Source organism: Spermophilus citellus (assembly GCF_964194105.1).
Source record: "Spermophilus citellus genome assembly, chromosome: 10".
In the NCBI taxonomy this organism is placed as follows: Eukaryota; Metazoa; Chordata; class Mammalia; order Rodentia; family Sciuridae; genus Spermophilus; species Spermophilus citellus.
Genome location: NC_138197.1, coordinates 31,270,812 through 31,293,795, shown reverse-complemented (window position 1 = coordinate 31,293,795; position 22,984 = coordinate 31,270,812). Strand labels below are relative to the sequence as shown.

Genomic DNA, 22,984 nt, shown 5'->3' with positions numbered 1-22,984 from the left:
TGACAGAGGAGAAGGCTGGGCTTATTGTGATTCCCCTTCCCAAGTTCTCGTTCTTCTCCTACTGATCTAGTACAGACCAAGCAGTCATTTTTGTGTACAACTTTTATGTGGGGCTCATGGGTGTCTATGATACATAAATTTACAGTTCTTGACCCTCAAAGTCCAAAGAGCAAGAGGCAGTGTGGTCCTTGAGGTAGAGTCCAGGATGGGGGGTGGTGACCAGCACTCTTGGGGAGATAGTTCTTCTGAGAGAAAGGTCAAAGGGCCTCGACATTTCTCATACCTCTCTGAAAAGGAAGGAGGTAGGTGTTAGGTCAACGGTAATGGGAGAGTGAGGGTCAGGCATGAGGTGAAGGAGGAGGCTGGGGTCCTGCCCTGCCTTGGTCTCTGCTCTGCACTGCCCTCTTTCTATCCTGCCACCCTGCCTCCCCCAACTCCATACTGTCCTTCTTCCCTCCCATGCCAGCTTCCCTTTAGCACTTACGAAGTGGACAGGGGGGTGTCCAGCTTTATGATGTGATGCCCACGCATCCTCTGCAGCTGGGCCCGAGTCAGCTTCCGAGGTCTGCTGTCCCTAGGCTCTGGGGCTCCCTCAATCCTTTGGCTGGCCAACTCCTCTCGGATCTCCCTGAGCATGTCCTCAGCCCGGAGTGGGCGGGAGCAGGGGCTGTAGCCAGGGCCTAGGAAGAGAAGCCCCTCATCTTCCTCTGAGGACTCCCAGGGGCTTTCTCCAGCAGAGTCAGTGTGGTTCGGGGAGGAAGGGAGCTGCCCCCGAAGTTGGGCTCTGTGCAGGGTTTCTGCCACCACGTTCCTTCCTGCTGAGGACCCATCTTCCTCCTCTGACCAGGTAGGTGGGTCTACCCTCGGAAGACTGCCCCCTCTTTGGATCCCTTCTGGCAGTTCAGGGGCACTTCGGCGTTGGGGCGCTTGGGGGTCAGCTGGCTGGGGGCGCAAAGGAACATTTCGAAGATCCAGGGTGGAGAAGGTAAGCCGAGGGTCCCGCTTAAGAGCCCTGGGGCGCAGACGGCTTAGCCGAGAGTGGGATGCCTTGGGGGAGCTTGACATCAAAGTGCCATAGCCAGAGTCTGAGGTATCATCTGGTACAGAGGGAGCATCTTCATCTGTATCTTCAGTCACCACAAGGTGGGGGATGATGACAGTGAACTCAGGAGTCCTACAATGAATAACAAATGGTCAGACTCGGATACTTAGGGGTCAAGTTCATGCCTAGATGTCTCTCTGGATTACTCCATCCAGAAAGGGCTCCTTCTCCGAACTTATCTCCTTATTTCCCTTACATGGCTCGGATTGTTTTTCTCATCTCACCAGCTACACCGTGCACTCTAAAATAGCTTGCGCTGCCTCTAAGCCATTTTATCCATAGAACCTGGTCTAGGAACTTGTATAAACAGGTGGTCAGAGTGGATCTAGAGCTGGGGGTTACTCAATTATGCCCCGATGATGGGTTCTTCTTTTCTCCATAAGCATGTTGCTAAGCAGCTGTGTTGTCCTGGATGAACGTCTTACACTCTGGGGATTGGACTTGCAACCCTACAGTTCTGATATTCTGCATACCCATACCCACCTGCTCATTCTGAAGCCTGCTCCTTGCAGGGAGTTCATGTGTCATATTTCTGTTTTCTTTACTCCGTGCCCATCATAGGCTCACCCTAGGCTGGCTGACCCTTACAGCCTGTCCCATGCATTCCTTCACACGGCTGGCACCAACCTACTGTACTCCAGCTTGTAGCCTGTGTTCCTCTATTCGTGTAGTTCCCTAAGGTCGTACTATCACTTCTCAACCTTTTGGATTTCTCCTCTTCCCTTCTTTGCCAGTGATCCCCTTCTTTGTTGGTGCTTGTAGGTCTTACCTCCCCTCAGCACTGCTTTGAGAGCCCTCTGGGGAAGGCGTGGAGGGCCTGGTGCTGGGGGACTCCCTGCCTTGGTCCCGGTAGAGGGCCAGGAGCTCCCTCTTCTGTTGGACGTACTCCTCTGCCTTCAGTTTCTGCAGGGCAGCCTGGTGGGGGTGGGGAGGACTTAATTATTAAGAATTCTAATTTACTGAGCACTTGCTGTATGCTGGGCACTGTGTAAGTGCTTTCCATACATTATCTAGTTTAACCCTCACAATACCCCTCTGAGGCAAATATGTTTACCCCTACCTTAGTAGTGAGAAACGGAGTCTGTAAGGTTAAGTAACTGTTGAGGGATAGTTTTTGAGTAAGAAAGCAGGGTGGTGACTGGGTTCGGTGGCACCAAACTCTAGAGCTGGTGCTTGGGAAGAGTGGGAGGAACAGAATGGCCTTTTCCACCTGTATACTCCCTGCTTCTCATGACCCTTTGGTAGACTCTCAGATGTGCACCCTCCTTCAGGCTGATTGGGGTACTGGTGACATAAGTGCTCTGAATGTTATCAGCTTCAAGTTGGTCTTTGAGAGCATCCTTCTCCCCCCCCCCCCCACTTCTCTTCCCTGAAGCTGGAAGGTGCAAAAGGCAGAGGGTGGGTAGGAGCAGGATTTGTCCTAGGCTGCAAACTCTGCTGCCCTTTAGAGGGGAAAGCAGAACTGTCTTTGGAAGGATGAGAAGAGGATACATTATACGGTCGGCCTGCCTTCCTTGTTTTTATACAGCTGCATCAGAATAAAATAGTGACATCTGAGAAGTGATTTACAAAGTACCTCCACATGCAAGTTGTCATTTGCTTACACACCACCACTCTGCAGGGTGCAAGACAGTTGCAGTGACTTGCTCAAGGTTGCACAGGTACAGAGGAGCAGAGCTGGCCAGGGCCACTCTCTTTAAGTCCAAGTTCAGTAACTGCATATGTTTTCAAGGGCAGCCTTGAAAGGTCAAGAGTTACTTAAAGATGCTAGCTTGCGGAGGAGACAACAGAACCTGGGGAGAGGTTGTAGGTGGAGACTTAGCAAGAGGTGGGTAGAGGTGGCTACTGTGGGCTGCACTGAGATCAGTACTTACTTGCATGTTGTTAAAACTCTGAAGCACTTCCTCAGAGCTGGTAAGGAAATGCTGCAGCCCAAGCTCCACCCCCCACCTCCTCCAAGCACAACAGGGACCTTTAGTACTAACCCCCACTCCCACAGCTTCACACCCCCTCCACGATGCTCCATTAAGATTCTCTGATTCCTTATTAGTTGTTCCATATTTTTAGTTTCTCCCCAGCTTGAGTTAGAGGAGCCAGCAACTTTTGGGCTTTTCCAAAGCTTCTCCAGAAATACTGGGGGCAGCTGGGTCAGGACAAGAGGCATGTTGGAGAAATGATGAACAGGGATAGGAAAGTGACATTAGGCTGATATCTCTAATTCTTTCCCTGGCTCTCTAGTCACTCAGCCAGAACAGAGGATGGTGTTTGGGGGCAGGAAACTAACACACCAAGGCCAAGTCCTGTGACCATCCCCTCTTCTCCCGGCCTCATTTCCCAACTCAGTGTGGGTTGAGAGAAGAAATGAGAAAAAGGAGAGTGGAAGGGCTGTGGCAGCCTACTTATCCTGATGAGATGCAATGCCCTTTTGCCCCACGTTCAAGTTTGTGTTTGGAATGCCCAGGATAGGGAATCAGTGTGGAAGGAAAGAATGGGAAAGGAGAGGGGGGTTCTGTAAGGAACATCAAATGCAAGCATCTCCACTACCCTTGCCTCTTGCCCTTCCTAGGAAGCAGTGGGAAGGTGGGGGAAACCTTGAGAGTCAGGCCCAGGACTACCAGCTACCTCAAAACCTCTCCAGAAGCCCTGGGAGGCTTTTCTCAGTTTGGGTAAGAGGAGAGGATGGAAGGGCAGTGTAGGAAAGGAAGAGAAAACTGGTAGTCGAGCTGGAAGGTGACATCCTCACACAGCTGGGAAAAGGAAGGAAGAGCCCCCAGCAGGATTCATCTTTCTTTGCCCATGGCGAGGCCTGAAGAGGCAATGCTTCCCTTCCCTGAAGTTTCAGGGTGGCTCCAGATTCACCGTTCCCTTCCTGGAGCTCCCTGACACTGGCCTCAATGGGTCACCAGAAGGTCCTTGCTGACTTCCTAAGTGACAGATGTGAATGTGTTTCCCCAGCCCTGGCACCACTGCTCACCCCTTTCTTCTAAAGAGGACAATGACAGACATTCATGAAGTGCCCATGAAGTGCAGGGTCTTGTGCCAGGCCCTTTAGAAAATTTTCCATCTACCCCGTGTGGTAGTTTCCATTATTACTGGGTTCTCCAGATGAAGGCCAGGTGGGCTAACTTACCTAAGAACACAGGTAGCTACCAGTGGCGGCTGCAGGCTCTGGATTCTCTTTGGACCCTGACTCTTCCCCTCAGCTGCCTTCTTCAGTCTGCCCTGCTTTTATTTCCTGCTTTCATCTTTGACAGCACTTTCTGTTCCCTTTATTGGTTCCTTTTCCTCTTCCCAACAGCTAAATATGGGCATCTATCAGATTCAGTCTCTACCCAGTTGACAAGCTCATTTTCTCTAAAAGTATAAGCCACTTCTACTAGGCCCACTAGGGCCTTCATCTAGGAAGAAACCTCAATATTTCTGCAAGGGGGAAAGTGAAAAGGCAGATCCCTGGGGTTGCTTGATGAAGGGGACCAGTAGATGTTCCACTACCCTCTTCCATTTTGAAACTTATGTTAGCTGGGCTTGGTAATGCCACCTGTAATCCCAGCTACTCAGGAGGCTGAGGCAGGAGGAGTGCAAGTTTGAGACCAGCCTCAGCAATTTAGGGAGAACCTGTCTCAAAATAAAACAAAAAGGGCTGTGGATGTAGTCCAGTGGAGGAGCACTCCCTGGATTCAATCTCTAATACCTTGAAAGATTGATGTTAATTGAGAAAAAAAGAATTTGATATGAAAGAATAGCAGCAAAACTAAGTATAATGTTGCTTGTTTCTTTGGTTCCTTAAGGGAGGTGGGGAGCCTCAGTATACAGTTTGGTCATAGATCAGAAATAACCTGTCTCTCAACTTGGAGTGTGACTGCCAGGGGCTAGTTTTGTATATGAATAACAGCAATTTTTAGTGGTCCTAGGGATCCTAGAGGAAGAAGGAGCGGGAGGGGTTGTCATAAGACTGGAAAGCAAATGAAGAGAAGAAAGTTCTGAAGAGGAGGGTGGCAAAGAAAAAAGTCTCCCTGCCAGTAATGGTCACCTCTGCCTGCTGTTCTGGGGATGCTTGCTTCCAGTTTCTCCCATAGCTCCCCTAGAATGGTATCCTTTAGCCTTTGGGAAAGCTTCATTAACTACTAGAATGGGGTCAGTTGCCAATCAGTCCAATACCTGGAACCTGTGTTTAGGACTGGTAAGAAGTGGTATAGAGAGATCCTGCCATGCAGAAAGGGGATTATGGGAGCAGGGCCCAGGGCAGATGGGAGACTACAAAAGCCATGTGCTTCCACTGCTCCAGTCCCCTACCTTTAACCTCCTGGGGCTTGTCCCCATGTCATTCAGGTATTCAAGAAAATTGTAGCCCCATGGATCTGGAGGACACAAAGTATTTCACCCTAATTTCTCACCTGAATTTTAGGCCCATGTTTCCATATTTCCAAAAGCCCCTAAACTACTCCCATTTGACTATCTCCCACTGCCTCAATTTCAAAGTAAATAGTAGCACCCAGGACTGGGGGTGTAGTTAGCACTTGCCTATCATTCTTGAAGCCCTGGGTTCAATTTTCAACACCACCAAATAAATAAACAGAATATCACCACCTGTCCCACTCCCTCTAGGAAGTAACAACTAGACAAATAGGCTTCTCTTTCTAATGGTTCCACTCATCAGGGGTCCCCTTGCCAAAGCAGTCCTTCAAACAGAAGCTTCAGAAGGCCATCATTATCTTTGTACTTGAGTCCTGGAGTTACTCTTACCATTTGCTCACATAAAACCTGTGCTCTAGACTTAGACACATGTGGTCACTGTTCCAAAAGCAAATTCAGCCCCTTTGCTCAGGATCTTGCCCAGGGTCTTCTGATTCTTCTGTTCAGGGTCTTGCCCAACCTTAAAAATTCAACTCCAGGGCTGTGGAGGTAGCTCAGCTGTACAGCCCTTCCTAGCATTCAGGAGGCCCTGGGTTCTATCCACAGCATCACAAAACAAAACAAAAGAAAACAAAACACAAAAAACTAGCCAACCAACTAAACAAAAAAGTCCAACTCAAAGTTTCACCTCTCTTTGCCCATTCTGTTCCTGTGGTGGGCTGGCAAGCAGTCCCCCTCCCCCCAAAAAAATAAGACTGAATCCCCAGAACCTATAAATGTGACTTTATCTGGAATAAGGGTCTTTGCAGATGTGCAATTTTAAGAATTTTAAGAGAAAATATCAGATTTCAAATGGATTCTAAATCTAATGCCTGGTGTCTTAATAAAAGAATGGAATGGGGATTTGGACATAGATATACAGAGAAGAAGGTCATGTACAGACCGAGGCAGAAATTGGAGCCAAGAACCACATGGAACCCACCAGAAATTGGAAGAGGCACAGATTGTCCCCTAGAGTCTGGTCAGAAAGCTCTGTCCTGCCAACAACTTGATTTCCTACTTCTATCCCCCAGAACTGTGAGAAAAGAAGTTTCTGTTTTTATTTATTTATTTGTGGTAATGGGGATTAAACCCAGGGCCTCATGCATGCTAGGCAAAGGCTCTACCACTGAACTTCTTCCTCAGCCTTCTTTTTTTTTTTTTTTTAATTTTGAGTCAGGGTTTTACAAATTGCCCAGACTAGCCTTGAACTTGTGATCCTCCTGTTTCCGCATCCCAAGAAATTGGAATTACAGGCGTGTGCCACTTTGCTGATCCTTCCTTTTTTTTTATGGTGTTAGGAATGGAACCCAGGGCCCTGAGCATGCTAGGCAAGTGAGCAAAACCCCCATCCCAGTTTCTGTTTTAAGCCACCAAATTTGTGGTAACTAATGTAACTTTATTGAGATCTCCCTTTATCCAAACTCCTGCTTTTATCACATACATCTGTCCATGTCACTGCCCTGCTTAACACATTGACTGATCCCATGTTTTCTATAGGGCAAAGTTCAAGTTCTTTGCATGATGTGCAGAGATGGGCATGATCTGGTGGCACCTTCCTCCTAGTCTCTCTACTAATGCGTCTCCCTTTGTACTTTAGAACTTTGTACTTGCAATGCCAAGCTACCAGGCCAGTGGTTCTTCTGACATGCATGACTTGTATTTCTGTCCTTTTGCTTCTCCATTTGGAATGTCCTTCCTTCTCATCCTTGTTCCCCTAACATCTTCCAAGTCTCTCCCAAATGGCCTGTCATTTCTGTCATGGCTTCTCAGCCTCCCCTCTCCCTTTCCCAGCAGATCTGCCCTCTCCTAGCTCTCTCCTGTGTACATGTTCTATCATTTTTCCACTAATTACTCTAACTGGGCTGTACAGACTTCTTGAGGGAAGGAATGGTGTTTTATTTATTTTTAAAAATTTCCTGCACTTAGCGTGGTGCCTGTACCCAGCAAGTGCTCCATAAGGGTCTGAATGGGAGAAGTTTAAGTTAATTGTTGCAAAAAAAAAGTCAATTGGTGCCCAGCACAGTAGCACAAACCTGTAATCTCATCAGCTCAGAAGGCTGTGAGTTCAAAGCCAGCCTCAGCACTTCTTAGCAAGGCCCTAAGCAACTCAGTGAGACCCTGTCTCTAAATAAAATATGAAAAAGAGGATGAGGATGTGGCTCAGTGGTTAAGTGTCCCTGGGTCCAATCCCTGGTACCCCCCGCCCTCTAAAAAAATAAGCTAATTGTTTCAGGGCATGCAAGCCACCCTACTATGTCCTGGGCTTTCTCAGTGGCTGTCCTGGTAGCTGGTCACAGTCTTTTTTAAGAATGGTCAGTGCTCTGTCCCCCTCTGAGGGCACCTGAGTGGCTGGGAGTGAACCCACATCCAGCTGAGGCTCTCTCTTCCTTCCCTTTGTGGCCTCATTCCTGGGCTCCAAAGACATCTGTCCACCCCTCCCCATGACTGGCTTTCACCTACCTGGGCTTGCTGGGTCTTTTCCAGCCACCTTGCACGATCTGTGGAACTGGGACAATGTACAACCAGGGCACTTGAGACACACTGGAATTCAGTAAGGTGGATCACCAGGAAGCTATCTGGGTGGAGGAGAAGGTCAGCTTTAAGGGTCTTATTTGACCTATATGCCAACCCTTCCCTACCTCTCCAAGAAGAAGGGGGAAGGAAAATTTTTCCAGCAGAAGAGACATACTGGAATCTCGCAATGGTCGGCACACAAGCTTCTCCAGCATAAGAGGGGGTCGGATGACCTTGGCTTTGTCCACCTTACGTTGGGGCTTGGTCACCAGGAGCACATCAGAGAAGAGGAACAGGTACACATCCAGCTGCAGTGGGGGCATAGGGGAAAGAGACAGGTCAGCTGGAGCATGGGCAAGGTCTGGTCAGTGATCTGGGCTCAGGCGTGTGTGCACAGGAACTAGTGCAGACCGTGGAATGCCAGAGCTGGAAGAATATCAGTTTGCCCATTTCTCATTTTATAGGCAGGGAGAAGGGCTGGTTCAAGGGCAAACAAACAACCAGAGCTTAGCCAGAACCGTGTTTTCTCCCCAGTGTGCACGTGCGTACACACACACACACACACACACACACACACACACACACCAATTTCCCCATTTCCAGTTTTTTTTTTTTTTTTGCCTCCCACCCTGACTTCCTTCCCTGTAGTTCATCTCCCATCTCTTTACTCTTGGCCCACAGCTCCCTCACCTTCCCTTCTCGTCCCTCCTTCACTCTCACAGGTCCCTCCAGCAGCAGCTGCCTGGTGTGCTCAGGGCCAACCCCCAGCATGGGGGACATAAGGTCCAGGGTGCAGAATGGACGCAAGTTCTGAGGGACACAAAGGGGAGGGTATCAGGGCACTGGGCAGGTATGTCTCTACATCCCAACCAAGATGGCTTCTTGTTCTTCTACCAGCACCCTCTCTCTCTCTATCCTTCCCCACTTGGAGCCAGAGTAAGCACCCCAGAGTCTCTGTTTTATTCTTTTGAACTCTGCCCCTTGGACCCTCACCACTGGGAAGGAATGATGGGCACACCCTTGGTGGCACCCAAGTGCAGGGTGTTCTGACCTCTGTCCCTTCCTTGCCTGGCTTCCCCTACATCCATTTTCCCTGGGACCTTACATTTTCTGAGCCACCTTCCCTCTGCCCTCTTACCTTTTCCACTTCCTCGCTGGATGCCTCTAATACCTCGTAGTTCCCAATGCGCTGAGCTGCAGCCACCAAACTCTCCTGCTCTTCGCCTTGGCGGACCTGACCATTGATGTGTCGAAGGAACGACTCCACAGCTGCAATCTCAGTTGGGAGTGGGGGTGCAGAAGGAGGTGTAGCTCAGCTCAGCTCAGTCCTGTATTCTGCACAGCCCACCCATCCAATGACAACCACAGCATTCCAACACAGCCGAACGAGTGGGTGTCACACGAGGAACAAGACCCTCAAGAGTGCATGGAAATCAGCTCCCACCTTGCCATCCCCAAACCTGTGGTTCCTGAATCCACCTGAACACCTACCATAGCATCCAGGGCCTCTCGGGCTCGGGCCTCGGGGCTCCTTTTGAGCACAGCCTGCAGCAGCAGTGGGTACTTGGTGATGCGCTGGTGGGGCTTGATAAGTAAGTCGCCCAGCATCTGCCTCCCTGAGCGCTTGTGCTTCTCACACCACTGCCAGGGGAGGTGAGTGGGGGCTCAGGAGTTTGCAAGAACTCTCCCATCCACCCTTGCGACTAACTCAGCCTTGGACCCACCTGGAGACTGGGGATGACTGGGCTGTCTAATCGCACCCCTCCCCCTTCAGGCACCACCTCTCCCACCTGCACGAAGGTGTGGAAGAGAAGGTTAGTGTCTTGCTGCTCCCGGGCGTAAGCCATGATCTGCTTCACTCTCAGGCAGTACTGGACGTAGGGCTGGAACCACTGGCCAAACTGGAAGGACAGATGTAGGGTCAGGGAGCAAGCAGGTGGAAGAAGGTCATAAATACAGACTCTGTCTGCAGAACAAGGGAGCAGGGTGCTGGGAGATCCTCATGTAGCCCCTTCATGAAGTTCCTGCCAGTCTCCACCTCCACGTTTGCTCTCATGGCCAGGTCCTTCTCTCAGTCCAAGCAGGAGCTGAAGCCCAGAGAAATGGACCACACCTTAGAGCTCCTGTCCACAGGGCCTGCTGTGCCCTGCTCCTCTGGACTTATTCTCCCACCATCAATAATTCAGCTAGACTGTTTCAGGACACTTTAGCTCCTATTTCTGTGAACTGCAAGTTGCCCAGAAGTCTTATTCCTATGGAAGGGGGTGTCCAAAGCATTCAGGAAACCACCACCCTACCACTGTAACCCCTGGCAACATTCTTCTGCAGGGCCTACATTTATTTCAATTGGGTAGCACAATAGAAGAAAGACCCCCCAGCCCCCACACACATTTTTACTTTCTTTTTTTTTTCTTGGTACAGGGAATTGAACCCAAAGGCTCTTACCACTGAGCTACATCCCCAACACTTTTTAGTTTTGATTTTGAGACAGGATTTCACTAAGTTCTGTGTCCCCCAGATGCTGGCCTCAAGCTTGTAATCCTCCTGTCTCAGTCCCCCCCGTGTTGATAGGTTTACAGATGTGCACCACTGTGCCCAGCACTTAGGCTCCATTCTTGTACCCAACGATTTGTTGATGGATCTCTGTCTGAGAACAAAGATTTTATAGTTTTTTTTAAAAGAGAGAGAGAGAGAATTTTTTAATATTTATTTTTTAGTTTTTTGGCAGACAGAACATCTTTGTATGTGGTGCTGAGGATCGAACCTGGGCCGCACGCATACCAGGCGAGCGCGCTACTGCTGGAGCCACATCCCCAGCCCAAGATTTTATAGTTGACAAGCATGTAGGTGTAACTCTTCCCTGAGAAAGCTGCATTTTCATTTCATAAGGGCCTGTAGATAACTTGTGGAATGGAGTTCAGCAGTAATGATATCTGGGGATAAGGACTGTGCCCCGTGGGCCCCTCGAACCACAGAGAGATTTGAATCCTATGGGCAGCACCCTCTGGGCTCTCCCAGTCCTACCCTCTCCAGGCTTCATCGGGCCTTACCGTCAGAAAGCCATTTTGTAGCCTGATGGGATCCAGAGGCTGGCCTGAGGCCCGAGTTTCCTCCAGGAAGGGTTCTAGCACCTCTTCCCAAAACCTCCGATGGGCTCGAATCAGGCTAGGGACATTTCCAAACAGGGTCTCAGCTGACACCTGGAGGAAGGAGCAGAACTCTCAGCAACAGGCCTTTGGCGGGTCACTCTCAGGCAGCATTGACAGGGTCAGGTGAGGCCCCCGACCTGGGGTAATGGGGAGTGAGGGCGGGGTGCGCCAGACTGTGAGCCTAGAAGATTTAAGGGGCTCCAGCTGTCTTTTCTAGTCTGTGGCACTTCAGCCTCAGTGGGTTTAAGGCCTGACAAATTGGGGGACCTGTGGCCTGCTGTAGGTCTAGAGAACACAGGGAGTGTGGAGGGCAGGGGTGTCCCAGAAAATGAGGCAGTGGGGATTTGGACTGGGCAGCCTAATGTGTTCCGTGAGCCCGTCCCCGCCCTCACCCACCAGTTCCCACTCACCTCCATCAGCAGTCCCACTCGCTGCAAGTTCAGCAGACCAGCAGCTAGGAGCTGGATGCAGGAAGAGGGACAAGGATCTCAGCACCTCGTCTCCCTCCTCTCTAAGCCCCATCCTAGTCCTTCACGGTCACCTCCACCCCCACTAACTTTGACCTTTCTTCCCCTCATCCTACGCGTGTCTGCAGTCAGGAGGATCTCTTGGAATCCTGCCCCTCCAGTGACCTGTCCCTTCTGATTTGAGAGGATGGGGATAATGCAAGGGAGATGGGTAGACAGGTGGAGATGGGACTGTGGCTGGGGCTGAGGGACTCACATCGGTCATGATCTTGAGTTTTCTCACGTAGATCAGCTCAGTGGTGAGGAGCTCCCACAGAGCTTCTTGCTGGTGGCACTGCTCCCGACTCATCTCCTGGGTGAGGACAGTGCTGGTTCAGTTAGGGAATGATAAGAACAGCAGGTGCCATTTATGAAGTGCTACTGGATCCACTTCACAGGTTCTGAGCAATCTATACATGACCTTTTAATTCTAAACCAGTCCTCCAATATGTAAAGTGGCATCATCCCCATTTTACATATGATGCTACAGAGGCTCCGAGAGGTCCTCTGTCCTGACCAAAGTCTCACTAGTAAGTGGCAGAGGGCTTCGAATGACAAGTTGCCTTTAAATGCTTTTCCCTCCTGGCCCTCTATCCCAAGACTTGAAGTTCATCCCTATTCCCTCCTCTAGGGAAGAAATGAGATGTGTGCATATGTGTATGTTGGAGGGTGTCTTTCTTTCTGTTTGTCATACTATCGGGACAGACATTATCTCAAACTTACCTTGTGCCCAGGCACCAGCTCTCTCCAGGACTTCTCGATGGTCACACCACTGTCACCACCCTCTCCTATCTCCCAGTACTGTCGGTCCTCAGGGGGCAAGCGGGGCATCCCGAACATGCTGAACGTGTGGAGCCTCAACTCTAGCTCATGGGCCTTGGTAACTTCCTAGGAGAGCCGAGAAGGGGAACAATTGGCTTCATTCTCAGCACCCAGCCTGCTTGGCTCTGGGAGGCAATGAGTACATGTGTGTGTCTGCCATGGAGGTGGCAAGCAGCTCTGAGTATGAGTGGGAACACAGAGGCCTGGAGGGACAGGGATCACCCTGATTGGAATGGGGAATGGGTGTTACTAGAAAGTAACTGGAGAGGTGCCTTGGTTTGCAGAAAGATCCCTGGACTGATCAGGGCAGGTCTGATCAGGGCACCCTAACCAGAAAGATACCTTCTAGGAGTCTCCTGATTCAGAACAGGGGTACAGGGGCAGGATTATACTCTTCAGAGGAGCCTTCAAGTGGAGACCAGAATATGGCTTAAGGAATCAGTAGTCTCAGGTAACATTTTGACATTTGCTCATAAAATGGACATTTTTAAGAAAAAAACATGACTTAAATTTTACAATTGTTTTTGGTACCAAATAATGTAGGCAACAGATATTGCTGACCTTCACTCTGTCTGCAGTGTGGCTTGGGAGGAGAGGGGTGAGGCTCACAGCTGGGGTGAGGGATACTGTAAGACCTGGTAAATTCTGCAAACAGAAATTTGAATATTAATAGTTTATACTTCAAGTTATATCAAAATGTCTTGAGTCAAAGTCACTTGGTCTAATGCATGGGCCAAGTAGAAAAATATTCCAGAAATAGTCTCTGGATAGAGCTGTGTCTGATTTCTTCTTCTTCTTTTTTTTTTTTTTTTTTTTTTTTTTTTTTTTTATTTTGAGACAGTCTTGCTAAGTTGCCCAGGTTAGACTTAAACTTGCAGAACCTCCTGCCTCAGCATTTGAGTTGCTGGGATTACAGGTATGTGCCACTGTACCATGCCGGTGTCTGATTTCTTGGAGGGGTGCCAGGCAGAAGCCCCCTAAGCCAGTGCTCTCAGCACCAGGGGCTAGCTGAGCCTGATTATCTGTGGATGCCTTTGCAGTTGGGGCTATAAGCATGGGAATGGGAGCAAAGGGACCCCTTACCTTGAGTTTCGGGGAGTGAGGTGGGCCAGGTCCCAAATGACCTCCATGCTTCTTCTCGAGCTCTTGTTCTCGCAACATCAAGGGAGACAGGCCTCGGGAAGGGCCAGAACCCTTGACGAAGGGGACATAGTGCGGGAAGCGTCGGCGGCTGGGATCCTGGGGGAGGAGCAGGGGAATTCTGGGGGTGCTGGAAGTACCAGAGAGGCAGGGGTGGGGTTTGGCTCTAGGCATCATCCCCATCTCTACAAGTTGGGTTGGCTCATCACTCCCCTCAAACCAGTTTGGTGTGGGCTGCTGCTGCACTGAGTCACCAGGGAGACCAAGCTGTGTTGGGCAGGGACAAGTCAACCTGACTCCTTGAGTGGGCCTCAGGGCAGAAGCAGGGGGCCTCTTCCAGAGTAGGCACAGAGGCACATGCGTATGCCCGGGCTCTGGAGTGTGTGCCCCTGTGTCTGCCTGTTTATATGCATGTTCTCTGCAGGGACAACATAGTGCATGCCGCATTCTGAGTTCCTCATGACCTCCCTTGTTTGTAGCCAGCCTCCTTCACACGTGAGGATGATAGCTCACACATGTGGGCCTCCTCCCTGGGGGCATGTAGCCCATGTCCTATCCTGCTGGGAGCGGCTCTCTCTGTGTAAGAGGTTGAGACCATAGCCACAAGTCTCCTCCCAGGGCAGGCCTGGTCACATTCCTTGATCTGCCTGTGGCCTGAATTTTACCCCACATACTTCCTAATGTCCCTTCCTGCCCTCAGCCTGGGAGAATCCCCATCTCCAAGGGCCAAATGGTCCTCCAGAGAGGCAGAGGATATCCCCAGTCAGAAGAAGAACAGTTCTCAAGGTGGAGGGGAAGCCTTGAGCTGAGGGACAGCAGGAGCTTCCTCACCTGCTTCCTGGACCAGGCTTGGAGGTGGGCCAGGCAGGTGGAGCCAGGGGTGGAGCCAGGGTAGGTCTCCACACCCTCCCCCTTTGGGAGAGCAGGGACACCCTGAACCTTTGCTCTTCCTCAGTCCTGACTCACAGGGAGGCAAGCCTCAGGGAGCCCTCTGACTCCTCCCAATTGGAGGCAGGAGACTGGGAGGTACCATTCCCACAACTCTAAGCCTCAGACCTGTCTTACAGCACCTCCTCTGTGAGCCTGGCTTCTCTTGGCTTTCTGCCTTTCTCTAGGACTGGGGTGTGAAGTACTGGGAACTGAGCCCAGGTACTGCCCTCCTCTCCCCCGCAGCCTGGGGAAGAAGAGGAGGGTGAAGGACAAGAATAGAGCAGCCTATGAACTGTAAGGGGACAGTGATTTCAAAGCCTGGGTGTCCTCCCTCCTGCCCCACCCAGGTCACCCTCAGGGCACAGCCTAGACTCACCAGTACAGGGCTTCCTCGAGAATGGAGACCGCCAGCAGGGCTTTGGGTAGAGGCCTGACGCCGGCCCCCATAAGTTTCAATGCGGGAGGCCACGAGGCCCTGGAGGGGACTCTCATCTGGAGGACTAAAGCCCTGCATCCCTTCTCTTCTGGGTCACCTCCAAAGGGTCATAGCTCCATGGCCCAGGAGAAGGGGGGTCCCCTCAGGCTATAAGAGAGAAGAGAAAGGAATGAAAGGTCCAGGTTATATCAGAGGGTAGCATCAGCTTGGAGACCAAGGAGAAGGGCAAGAAGATGGAGTACAAGGGACAGGATCAAGGCTTGATCACTTATTGGCAGGTGGGAGTGAGGCGGGTGATGGCTGCCTTATGGTGGGGATAGGATAGGCCAGGCACATGCTGGGTAGAAAGCCCTTTGGAGATAAACATTCTCCCTCATATGTATGCACATTTAGGTACAGGCTCTCACATTGGCCTCAAAGGATGCTGTGGTTCAAAGAGTAGCTGGGAGCAAGGGCCACAGCCAAGTCCCTGTGTTCTGGATGCCCCCAGTGGAAGGATTACCCTTACGCTTAGATACATGTCCCCTTCCCCATAAGTAGCCTGGTAGCAGATGCAAGGAGGCCATGGGTAAGGTGGGCTGGGGGTGGCCAGAGACTGTTCAGCCTGCCATCATTTTAGTGCAGTCTGTGAGCTAAGAATGTTACATTTTTAAATAGTTGAAAAAGTCAAAAGAAAAATACCATTTTGGCAAAAATGAAAATTATATGATATTCAAATTCAGTGTCCATAAATACAGTTTTATTGGAAAATAGCCACCTTTACTCATGTACTGTCTATAATAGCTTTCCTGTTAGCTTTGACAGGCTGGACTGTATAGGCTGCAAAGACTAAATATTTAGTATCTGGCCCTTTACTGGAACATTTGCCCCTTCCTTACCTGGACTCTCCAGGCCACAGATAGGGAGGCAGCTATCAGGCAGCAGGCCTTAGAGATTGGCCCCAGGAGAAGAGCTCTGGTCTCCGACTACCTTTGGTCTCCAACTTTTTGGGGACACCACCATAGAGCTGGGAGCCAGGTGTGGGGGGGGCTCCATTCCTCCTTCCTCAACCTGAATAGAAGACCCACCCCTCTGAGTTGGCAGAATTTGGAGAGGCCTCTTAAAGGGGGGGGGGGCTCTGATGCTGCGCAGATACGTGCTGGCCCCCCACCAGGTGGGCCTGAGGCCCCTTCTCAGTTCTCTTCTCTTTTTCTGATTTATGAGCAGAAGAGAAAAAGGTTCTTTGTCTCTCCTGCTCCCTCTCATTAACCTCCTCTTAAGAGCTGTCTCCCTCTTATTTCTTCCTCCCTACCTAGGGTCCTTTTTTCAGCTTTGGCCCGGGCTTCCTTTCCTTCCCCTCTCAGGTAGCTAGGCCTCCTCCCTGCACCCCAGTTCCCAGGCCCCCTGTCCCCTGCTCGCCCCGCCCACCCCTCTCCGTCCGCCCGCGCTCCCGCAGCTCACCTGTGCGCTCAGGTGTCCCAGCGACCACTGCCCTCTCTGTCGGCCCCCGACCGCGGGGCTCCGGGTCGCTGTCAGCAGCTCTGGCGATGGCAGCCCCGTTGCCCAGCCTGGGACTGGGACCCAGCGGCCCGCGGGACCGGGACAGCTCTGGGCCGGGCGGGGAGGGGAAAGTGGAGGGAAGGGGCGGGGATGCGGGATAACCCCGCCCCCTCACCGCTGGCACCGCACCTGAGGCGCAGCGAGGACGCACCCGCGGCCCGGAGCGACAGAGGAGTCCCCGCTCCCAACACAGTTATCACCTCCTGGGCGGAGGGAGCTTACTTCTCAGTGCGTTCCTTTCCCTTATTCCTTCGCATCTAAACTAACCACCCACCTGATCCAGGCGGGAGGACTGGAACCGCACGCCACCGCCGCTGGTGCGCCATCTCTTCCCAGCCAGACCCCGCGAGGCGCCAGAGTAATGAGAGATAAATGAGAGGCGGGGCGCCGCTGGTAGAAGGCGACAAAAGTAATGACCGAGTGACTTGTGGCAGGTGCCCACCTCCCTTTTTGGGCGCATTGCGTGGGTGGCTCTCCCACTCCTCCAAGACTGTTAACCAGAACAGGGGAAGTGGCCTGCCTACAGGACAGGCATGGGGGCCTAGACCCTAGGCGCCCTCGCTGTTCTCTGAGTCCAAAGTGTGGCCCTTATCTCTTTGTAGGCCCCGCTGGCCTGTCCAGGCACTCAGGTGGAAGACTGTCTCTGAACTTTGCCTTTGCTACAGACATAGGGTCAGGTGCCAGGCTGAGACCTGACCCAACACTTCTAAGTGTTGCTGAGACCTGACCCAACACTTCTAAGTGTTATCTAAGACTGGGGTGGAAAGAAGAGGGGGACATGGGGATACCCTCCTTCCTCACTGGGCCTCATGGACCCACTTTGGGCTTCCCAAGGGCCACCCAGCAACTACTGCAGCTGCTAAAATAGACACTGCGGGAGAAACCGCCCTGGCTAGACTGTATGTAAAGGACCACTGTTTCATATCCCCTTGTCATGGCACTTAATCTGTCAGAAGCACTAGATGTTTGAAATCAGAGTTGTCCTGTGGATGTGTGGTCATTATAATCTTATAATCATGAAGCTGAAAGGCCTGTAGTGGGGACTGGGCAGGTCTGAGGTGCTGCCCTGTGATCTCCCTCCTGTCAGTGAGCTATACAATGACAGCACCCAATCACTTCTGTTTGTAAGATATCCTTAAGTTCATGAAATACTTTCAGAAGTGGAATCTCTCTGAGTTACCAGGGGAAAGGGTCTCCACGCTCTTTTCACATCTAGCATATTAAGCACATCAATAATCAGAATGTTCTAGTCTTCACTGACTGGTGGCTCCATTTAGTCTGGTGGAAGAATTTATCACTGAAGAGTTTCTAATTTTATGTTTTTCTGTCCCCAGCCTCAGATTTGCCCTCCAGTGTCCTTTCCCCTTTCCTTACTTGCCTTATTTCTTTCTTTTTGTGGTACTGAGAATTGAACCCAGGCGCACTCTACCACTGAGCTATATCCCCAGCCCTTTTTAGTTTGTTTGAGACAGGGTCTTGCCTCCAGAGGCTGGCCTCCAGCTTGTGACCCTCTTGCCTCAGCTTCCTGAGTAGCTGGGATTACAGGAGGGTGCCACTATGCTTGGTTCCCAGTGTCCTTTTTTGAGCTTAATGTTGTGATGGCTTTGTACCTCTGTACTTCTAGATCCCGGAATTCTGCCTCCCACCTGCCAGTTAATCAGCAGGACCAGTTTTAGAGGAAGAACTTGGTGGGACAGGAACTGCAGTGGCAAGCAATCAGTGTTTACTGGTTCCTAGCCCCTTTCTCTCCCTACTCACTGTGTGTGTTTTGTGAGAGCTCAACAATAAGAGCAAGAGAGACAGGGATAACAAGAATACCCATGAGGGAGAGAGTTAATGGACTAAAAGGTGGTGATTACTGGCAGTATTAAATGACACCCCAGAGACGGCCGGTGCCAAGGGCTCCTAGCCTCTCTTCCCACTCTCCCAAAAGGAGGTAGAAGGAGGAGCAAGAGGGAAATTGAAATTGAGAGGACACCAGAGGCAAGCCTGGGCTTACAATGCTCTGCGGTGAGCTGGCGAGGCTGGCCCAGTGTACCTAGGAAGAATTAACCCTTTCCCTTCCCTCAAGGCTGAAGTCCAGTCTCCACCCAACAGTGCCCCAGGACCTATCTTCAGCCTCCCTGGGAGGAGAAGTTCCCAGGGAAAGCTGGAGTGTAGAAGCTAAGGTGTGGCAGGCACAGGTGTGTGGGCTGGAAAGCAGGGCTTGATGTTCTGCCCTTCCTATTCTGGCCTTGTCTGATTGTCCCTCTCACAATCTCCATTTTTCATAGCCTCTTCTGGGCTGTGGAGAAAAAACTTCCATGATGGGCTGAGAGAGGAAGCTGGCTCAGGAAGCTGAATGAGCCCTATTCAACTGAGAGTCAGGAGGTTGGATGCTTGGCTTGTGCAGAGGAGGGCTGGTCCTGGGAGCAAAGCAGACATCGTGGGCACCTGTTTTTTCTCCCTGGTTGCCTTAGACTTTCCTCACATCTCTAGCTTGAACCATACCCTTCTTCATGTCTCAGTTTCTCCTCTAAGGCAGCTACCCCCTACCAGGTGCCTAGACTGACCCCCAAAGCTGATGAGAAAGTATCCATCTGTCCAGGGTTGGAGCTCTGAGGATCAAATGCTTTTGTCCAATAGCAGCCTGAGGGCAATTTTCTGGGATTGGCATGGGAGTGGAGTTTTCAGGGGGGTTCACTGTCAGGAAGCTCACTTGAGCCTTGAGCTCTGCCCAGCCCACACCTCTTGGGGCAGAGGCAGGGGCCATCTGAGTTAATGAGGTACTAGAAGGCATTCAACATAGGAGGTGTCCTCCCTGATCAACTGCAGACTTGAGCTGGAGGCACCAGGTCACATGAGGCAAATATATACCAAGAGGCCAGGCCACTAGCTGCCAGTGCCTTAGAAAGAACAGGGGCTCTTCTTTTCTTCATCTCTCTCTTCCTTCTACCTATTGACCTATATAAGTTACTAGGAATCTAGAGATGAGTAAGAGACAGTTCCAGACCTGTAGAGGATTGCAGACTCATGGGAAAATAGACGGGTGAACAGGATATTGATTTATAAGGTAGACATAGGAGGAATGAACCAGGAGCTATAAAGACACTTTGGAGGAAGGCAGGGAAGGCTTTCTGGAGGAGGTGAACTTTGTCCTGGGACTGTAGAGAGGAGTAGGAGTCTGCTGGGCAGAGAAGGCAGGAAAGGCATTTTCGGAGGAGAGAACAGCATGAGAAAAGACAGATGGGCTAGAGCATGTTAAAAAAGAAACCTGGAGCCAAGCACTTCTTTCTTTTTTTTTTTTTAAATTGAAAATTTTCCATAACTTCAGTTTGGCATTCCTGGCACATTACTGTCACTTTAGCATTTCATTTATGCTTCTTCTGAAGTCTCCTGACCCCTTAGGACAAACCTTATAAATTTTACCTTGCAGGCCAATACTGATGGGTGAGTAGTGATTTCCTGGAATGCTGGGCTAAGCAGAAGTCTGTGGATGATGGCTGCTCATAGGAAATCCACTAAGATGGCTTGGCCATGTCCTTCTTGGGGGAGAGAGGGCTCCTTTGCCTTGGGTAAAGATGTTAATGTAACAGAGGCTTTCCTTGCATTGAGTTGGAGCTGGGGCACAATGAGAGCATGGGGTCTTTGTCAGTGGTGCTGTGGTGAGCGGAAGAGCCAGGGGTCTCTAGGGCACAATGCAGATTGGAGTTGTGTGTCTGATGTCTAGGTCTGTGCTCTGACCACATGCTGTCCTGCTTTTAACTTTGTGGACTCTGATCCAGACCTGTGGGGCCTGCGTACCTCGGGATCCCCAGCAGATCCTTAGTCGGTGAAACTTAGGTGATGACACCTAGTCCCTGACCTGTGGAATGCTCCCCACCTCTTTCTCATTCCAGACAGTTCAGGCCTTCACGAATGTCAAACACATTTCCAGGTCTCTGGAGGTGACTCAGAAAGTCAAGGCTTTCTGTCTTTGTCCCATTGCACCCAGGAGCTACAGTCCTCCTTAATGATGTCCCTGGAAATGCAATTAGATTTCTTTTAGTGTTGAGTTATGGGAGTGGACAAGGCCCTGAGTCCTGGCCTTTTCTGATTGGAGGAGGCCTATGTAGCCTCCCCAGCAGGAACGCTGACTAATGTTCTTAGTAGAGGGTCCATGCCTCTGCCCAACGTCTTCCAAGGAGGCTGGCTTCTCCTAGAGTCTGTGCCTTTACTCACATGGCCCTGATGGGTGAGTGTGGTCACTTCCTCTAGGTCCCCTTCCTTCGAGTGCTCATTTGATTTCCTCCTTCAGCTCTGAACTGAACTGGGTCTCCTCAAGTTTCTATAATCCAAGGGTGCCTCAAAAACACATGCGATTGGGTAGTTTAAGGCTCGGTGTCAATCTTTGCAAAGGTTTTCAAAGCTAGGAGAGCCCTTGCCTCTCAACCATGGTCAATTTCTGCCAGCTCTGTGGCCCTTATGGCTTAGTCCAGGGTCACAGCCAGCCCTGGCTTGTGGCACATATATTTTGAGGCCCATTTGCCAGTGTGGCTGACCATGCTGAGCCATCTCATTGTGACACACCTTGTCCCACCCATTATTTCTAATTTAATTTGACAATCCTGAGTTTCAGGAAGTTCTCTCTCATCTCTGACCCAGATGCTTCCAGCTCAAGCTTAATTTCCTCATGCTTTGGGGAAATACCTTTAATTTTTTTTCTTCTTTTTGTTTATTTTTTTCTTCTTTATTTTTCTTTTTTGAAGGGCTGGGAATGGAACCCAGGGCGTCACACATGCTAAGGCAAGTGCTCTACCAGTGAATCACATCCCCAACCCAGGAAGCCCTTCATACTGTCTTTTGGGGCAGGTAAACTTGACTTGTCTAAGTCTCCATTTTTACATGTAAAAGAAGATAATGATACCTAAATTTTAGGATCATTATAATAATAACAGCAAACGTTTAAATGAAGTTGTTAACATATTTGAGGCATAATTAAATGCTTTGCATGTTTTATTTCATTTAATCCTCACAAAAATAGGTATTATCCTCATACCAGATGAGAAAACAAGCTCAGAGCTTATATAACATGTTCAAGATTACAAAGTTAGCAAAGAGAAAAAGCCAGGATTTGAACTTGAATTTGCCTTACTCCTGAACAGGCAATCTTAGTTATTATACGTGGAAAATTAAAAAGTTCTGGTATCTAAGCCTGCCATATGGCAAGGAACTAAATAAAGCTGATTGCCTTGCTTTGGCCCTAAAGGTCATCTCAGCATTCAAAGAAATAGAAATATAACTCCCAGTCTTGACAAGCAATGCTGGTCTTTACTAAAAGCTGCTAGCCAAGCAGGGTGGCATGAAGCTATAGCCCCAGGTATTTGGAAGACGGAGGTTCGAGGATCATGAATTTGAAGCTGATGTTGGCCATTTATAAGACCCTGTTCAAAATAAAAAAATAAAAACAATTGGGGATGGAGCTCAGTGATAGAGCATCCCTAGGTTCAATCCCTAGTATGGGGGATAGGGAGGGGTGGAGGGCAAAAAATCAAAAAGCTGTTGACCTGGAGCCTGGGTCCTGCAGCTCACCACATAGCAGCATTTCCTAATAAGCGTCTTTGCACATCTCTCCCTCTCCCCAAAATATGGCTTCTCAAAGCATCTATGCCAATCTCTCCCACTCTCTCTTCTGTTTCCTTCAGATCCCTCTTGCTGATTTTTCTCCTCCATAGCTCCATCTCCTTTCTTCTATAGTCATTCACATGTGTGTGTGTGTGGGGGGGGTGTTTGTGTGTGTGTGGTGTTGGGGAGTGAACTCAGGGTCTTTTTAAAAAATTCTGATTTGTTATATATGACAACGGAATATATTATAATTCATATTACACATATAGAGCACAATTTTTCTTATCTCTGGTTGTATACAAAGTATATTCACACCATTCATGTCTTCATACATGTACTTTGGATAATGATATCCATCACATTCCACCTCCATTTCTAACCCCATGCCCTCTCCCTTCCCTTCCCACCCCTTTGTCCTACCTAGAGTTTGTCTATTTCTCCCATGCTCCCCCTCCCTACCCCACTATGAAACAGCTTGATGCTGGTTATTTTAATGAATCATAATAGTAGCCATTATTTATCAGGTGGTTAGTATGTGCCCAACACTTCATGAACTAGATTTCTTTTTGTTTGTTGAGAGATCATTTATATATGGTACAACTTGTCCTATTTAGTTTTATAGTTATATGAATTTTGATAACACAAATATAAAAAATGACAACATATAAATATGGATCTACAGTACTACAGTGAAGACACAGAATGTTACCTAGTTCTCCTTTACTTCTTCTTTTAAACAAATAGAGAGATTAATTCTAATATATTTTCATTTAACCCAATGGGTTACCAACATAATTTGCAAAGAAAATAATTGTTAGTAATTAGTAAGATATTTTATGTTCATTTTCTTTGTCCTAGTAATTCTTTG

The 22,984-nt window shown here is 49.7% G+C and overlaps 1 protein-coding gene across 2 annotated transcripts; it reads right to left on the bottom strand.

The window, feature by feature from the left end:
• Positions 1-31: 31 nt before the first annotated feature.
• On the bottom strand, positions 32-15,072 carry PLEKHG6 (pleckstrin homology and RhoGEF domain containing G6; the record flags this gene model as incomplete). 2 transcript variants are annotated; one of them, XM_081310561.1, is made up of 15 exons in its annotated part: positions 32-1,174; positions 1,872-2,017; positions 7,958-8,073; positions 8,187-8,319; positions 8,702-8,821; positions 9,150-9,287; positions 9,503-9,652; positions 9,802-9,912; positions 11,062-11,211; positions 11,571-11,621; positions 11,884-11,979; positions 12,390-12,554; positions 13,050-13,133; positions 13,572-13,727; positions 14,935-15,072. In XM_081310561.1, 15 exons carry the CDS (start codon positions 15,070-15,072, stop codon positions 481-483), a joined length of 2,448 nt encoding a protein of 815 aa, XP_081166687.1. In that variant the 3' UTR covers positions 32-480. The 2 variants fall into 2 exon arrangements, with proteins under 2 accessions (XP_081166687.1, XP_081166688.1); XM_081310562.1 differs by lacking the exon at positions 13,050-13,133 and having other exon boundaries at positions 32-287; positions 485-1,174; positions 9,736-9,912.
• Between the last annotated feature and the right edge of the window lie 7,912 nt (positions 15,073-22,984).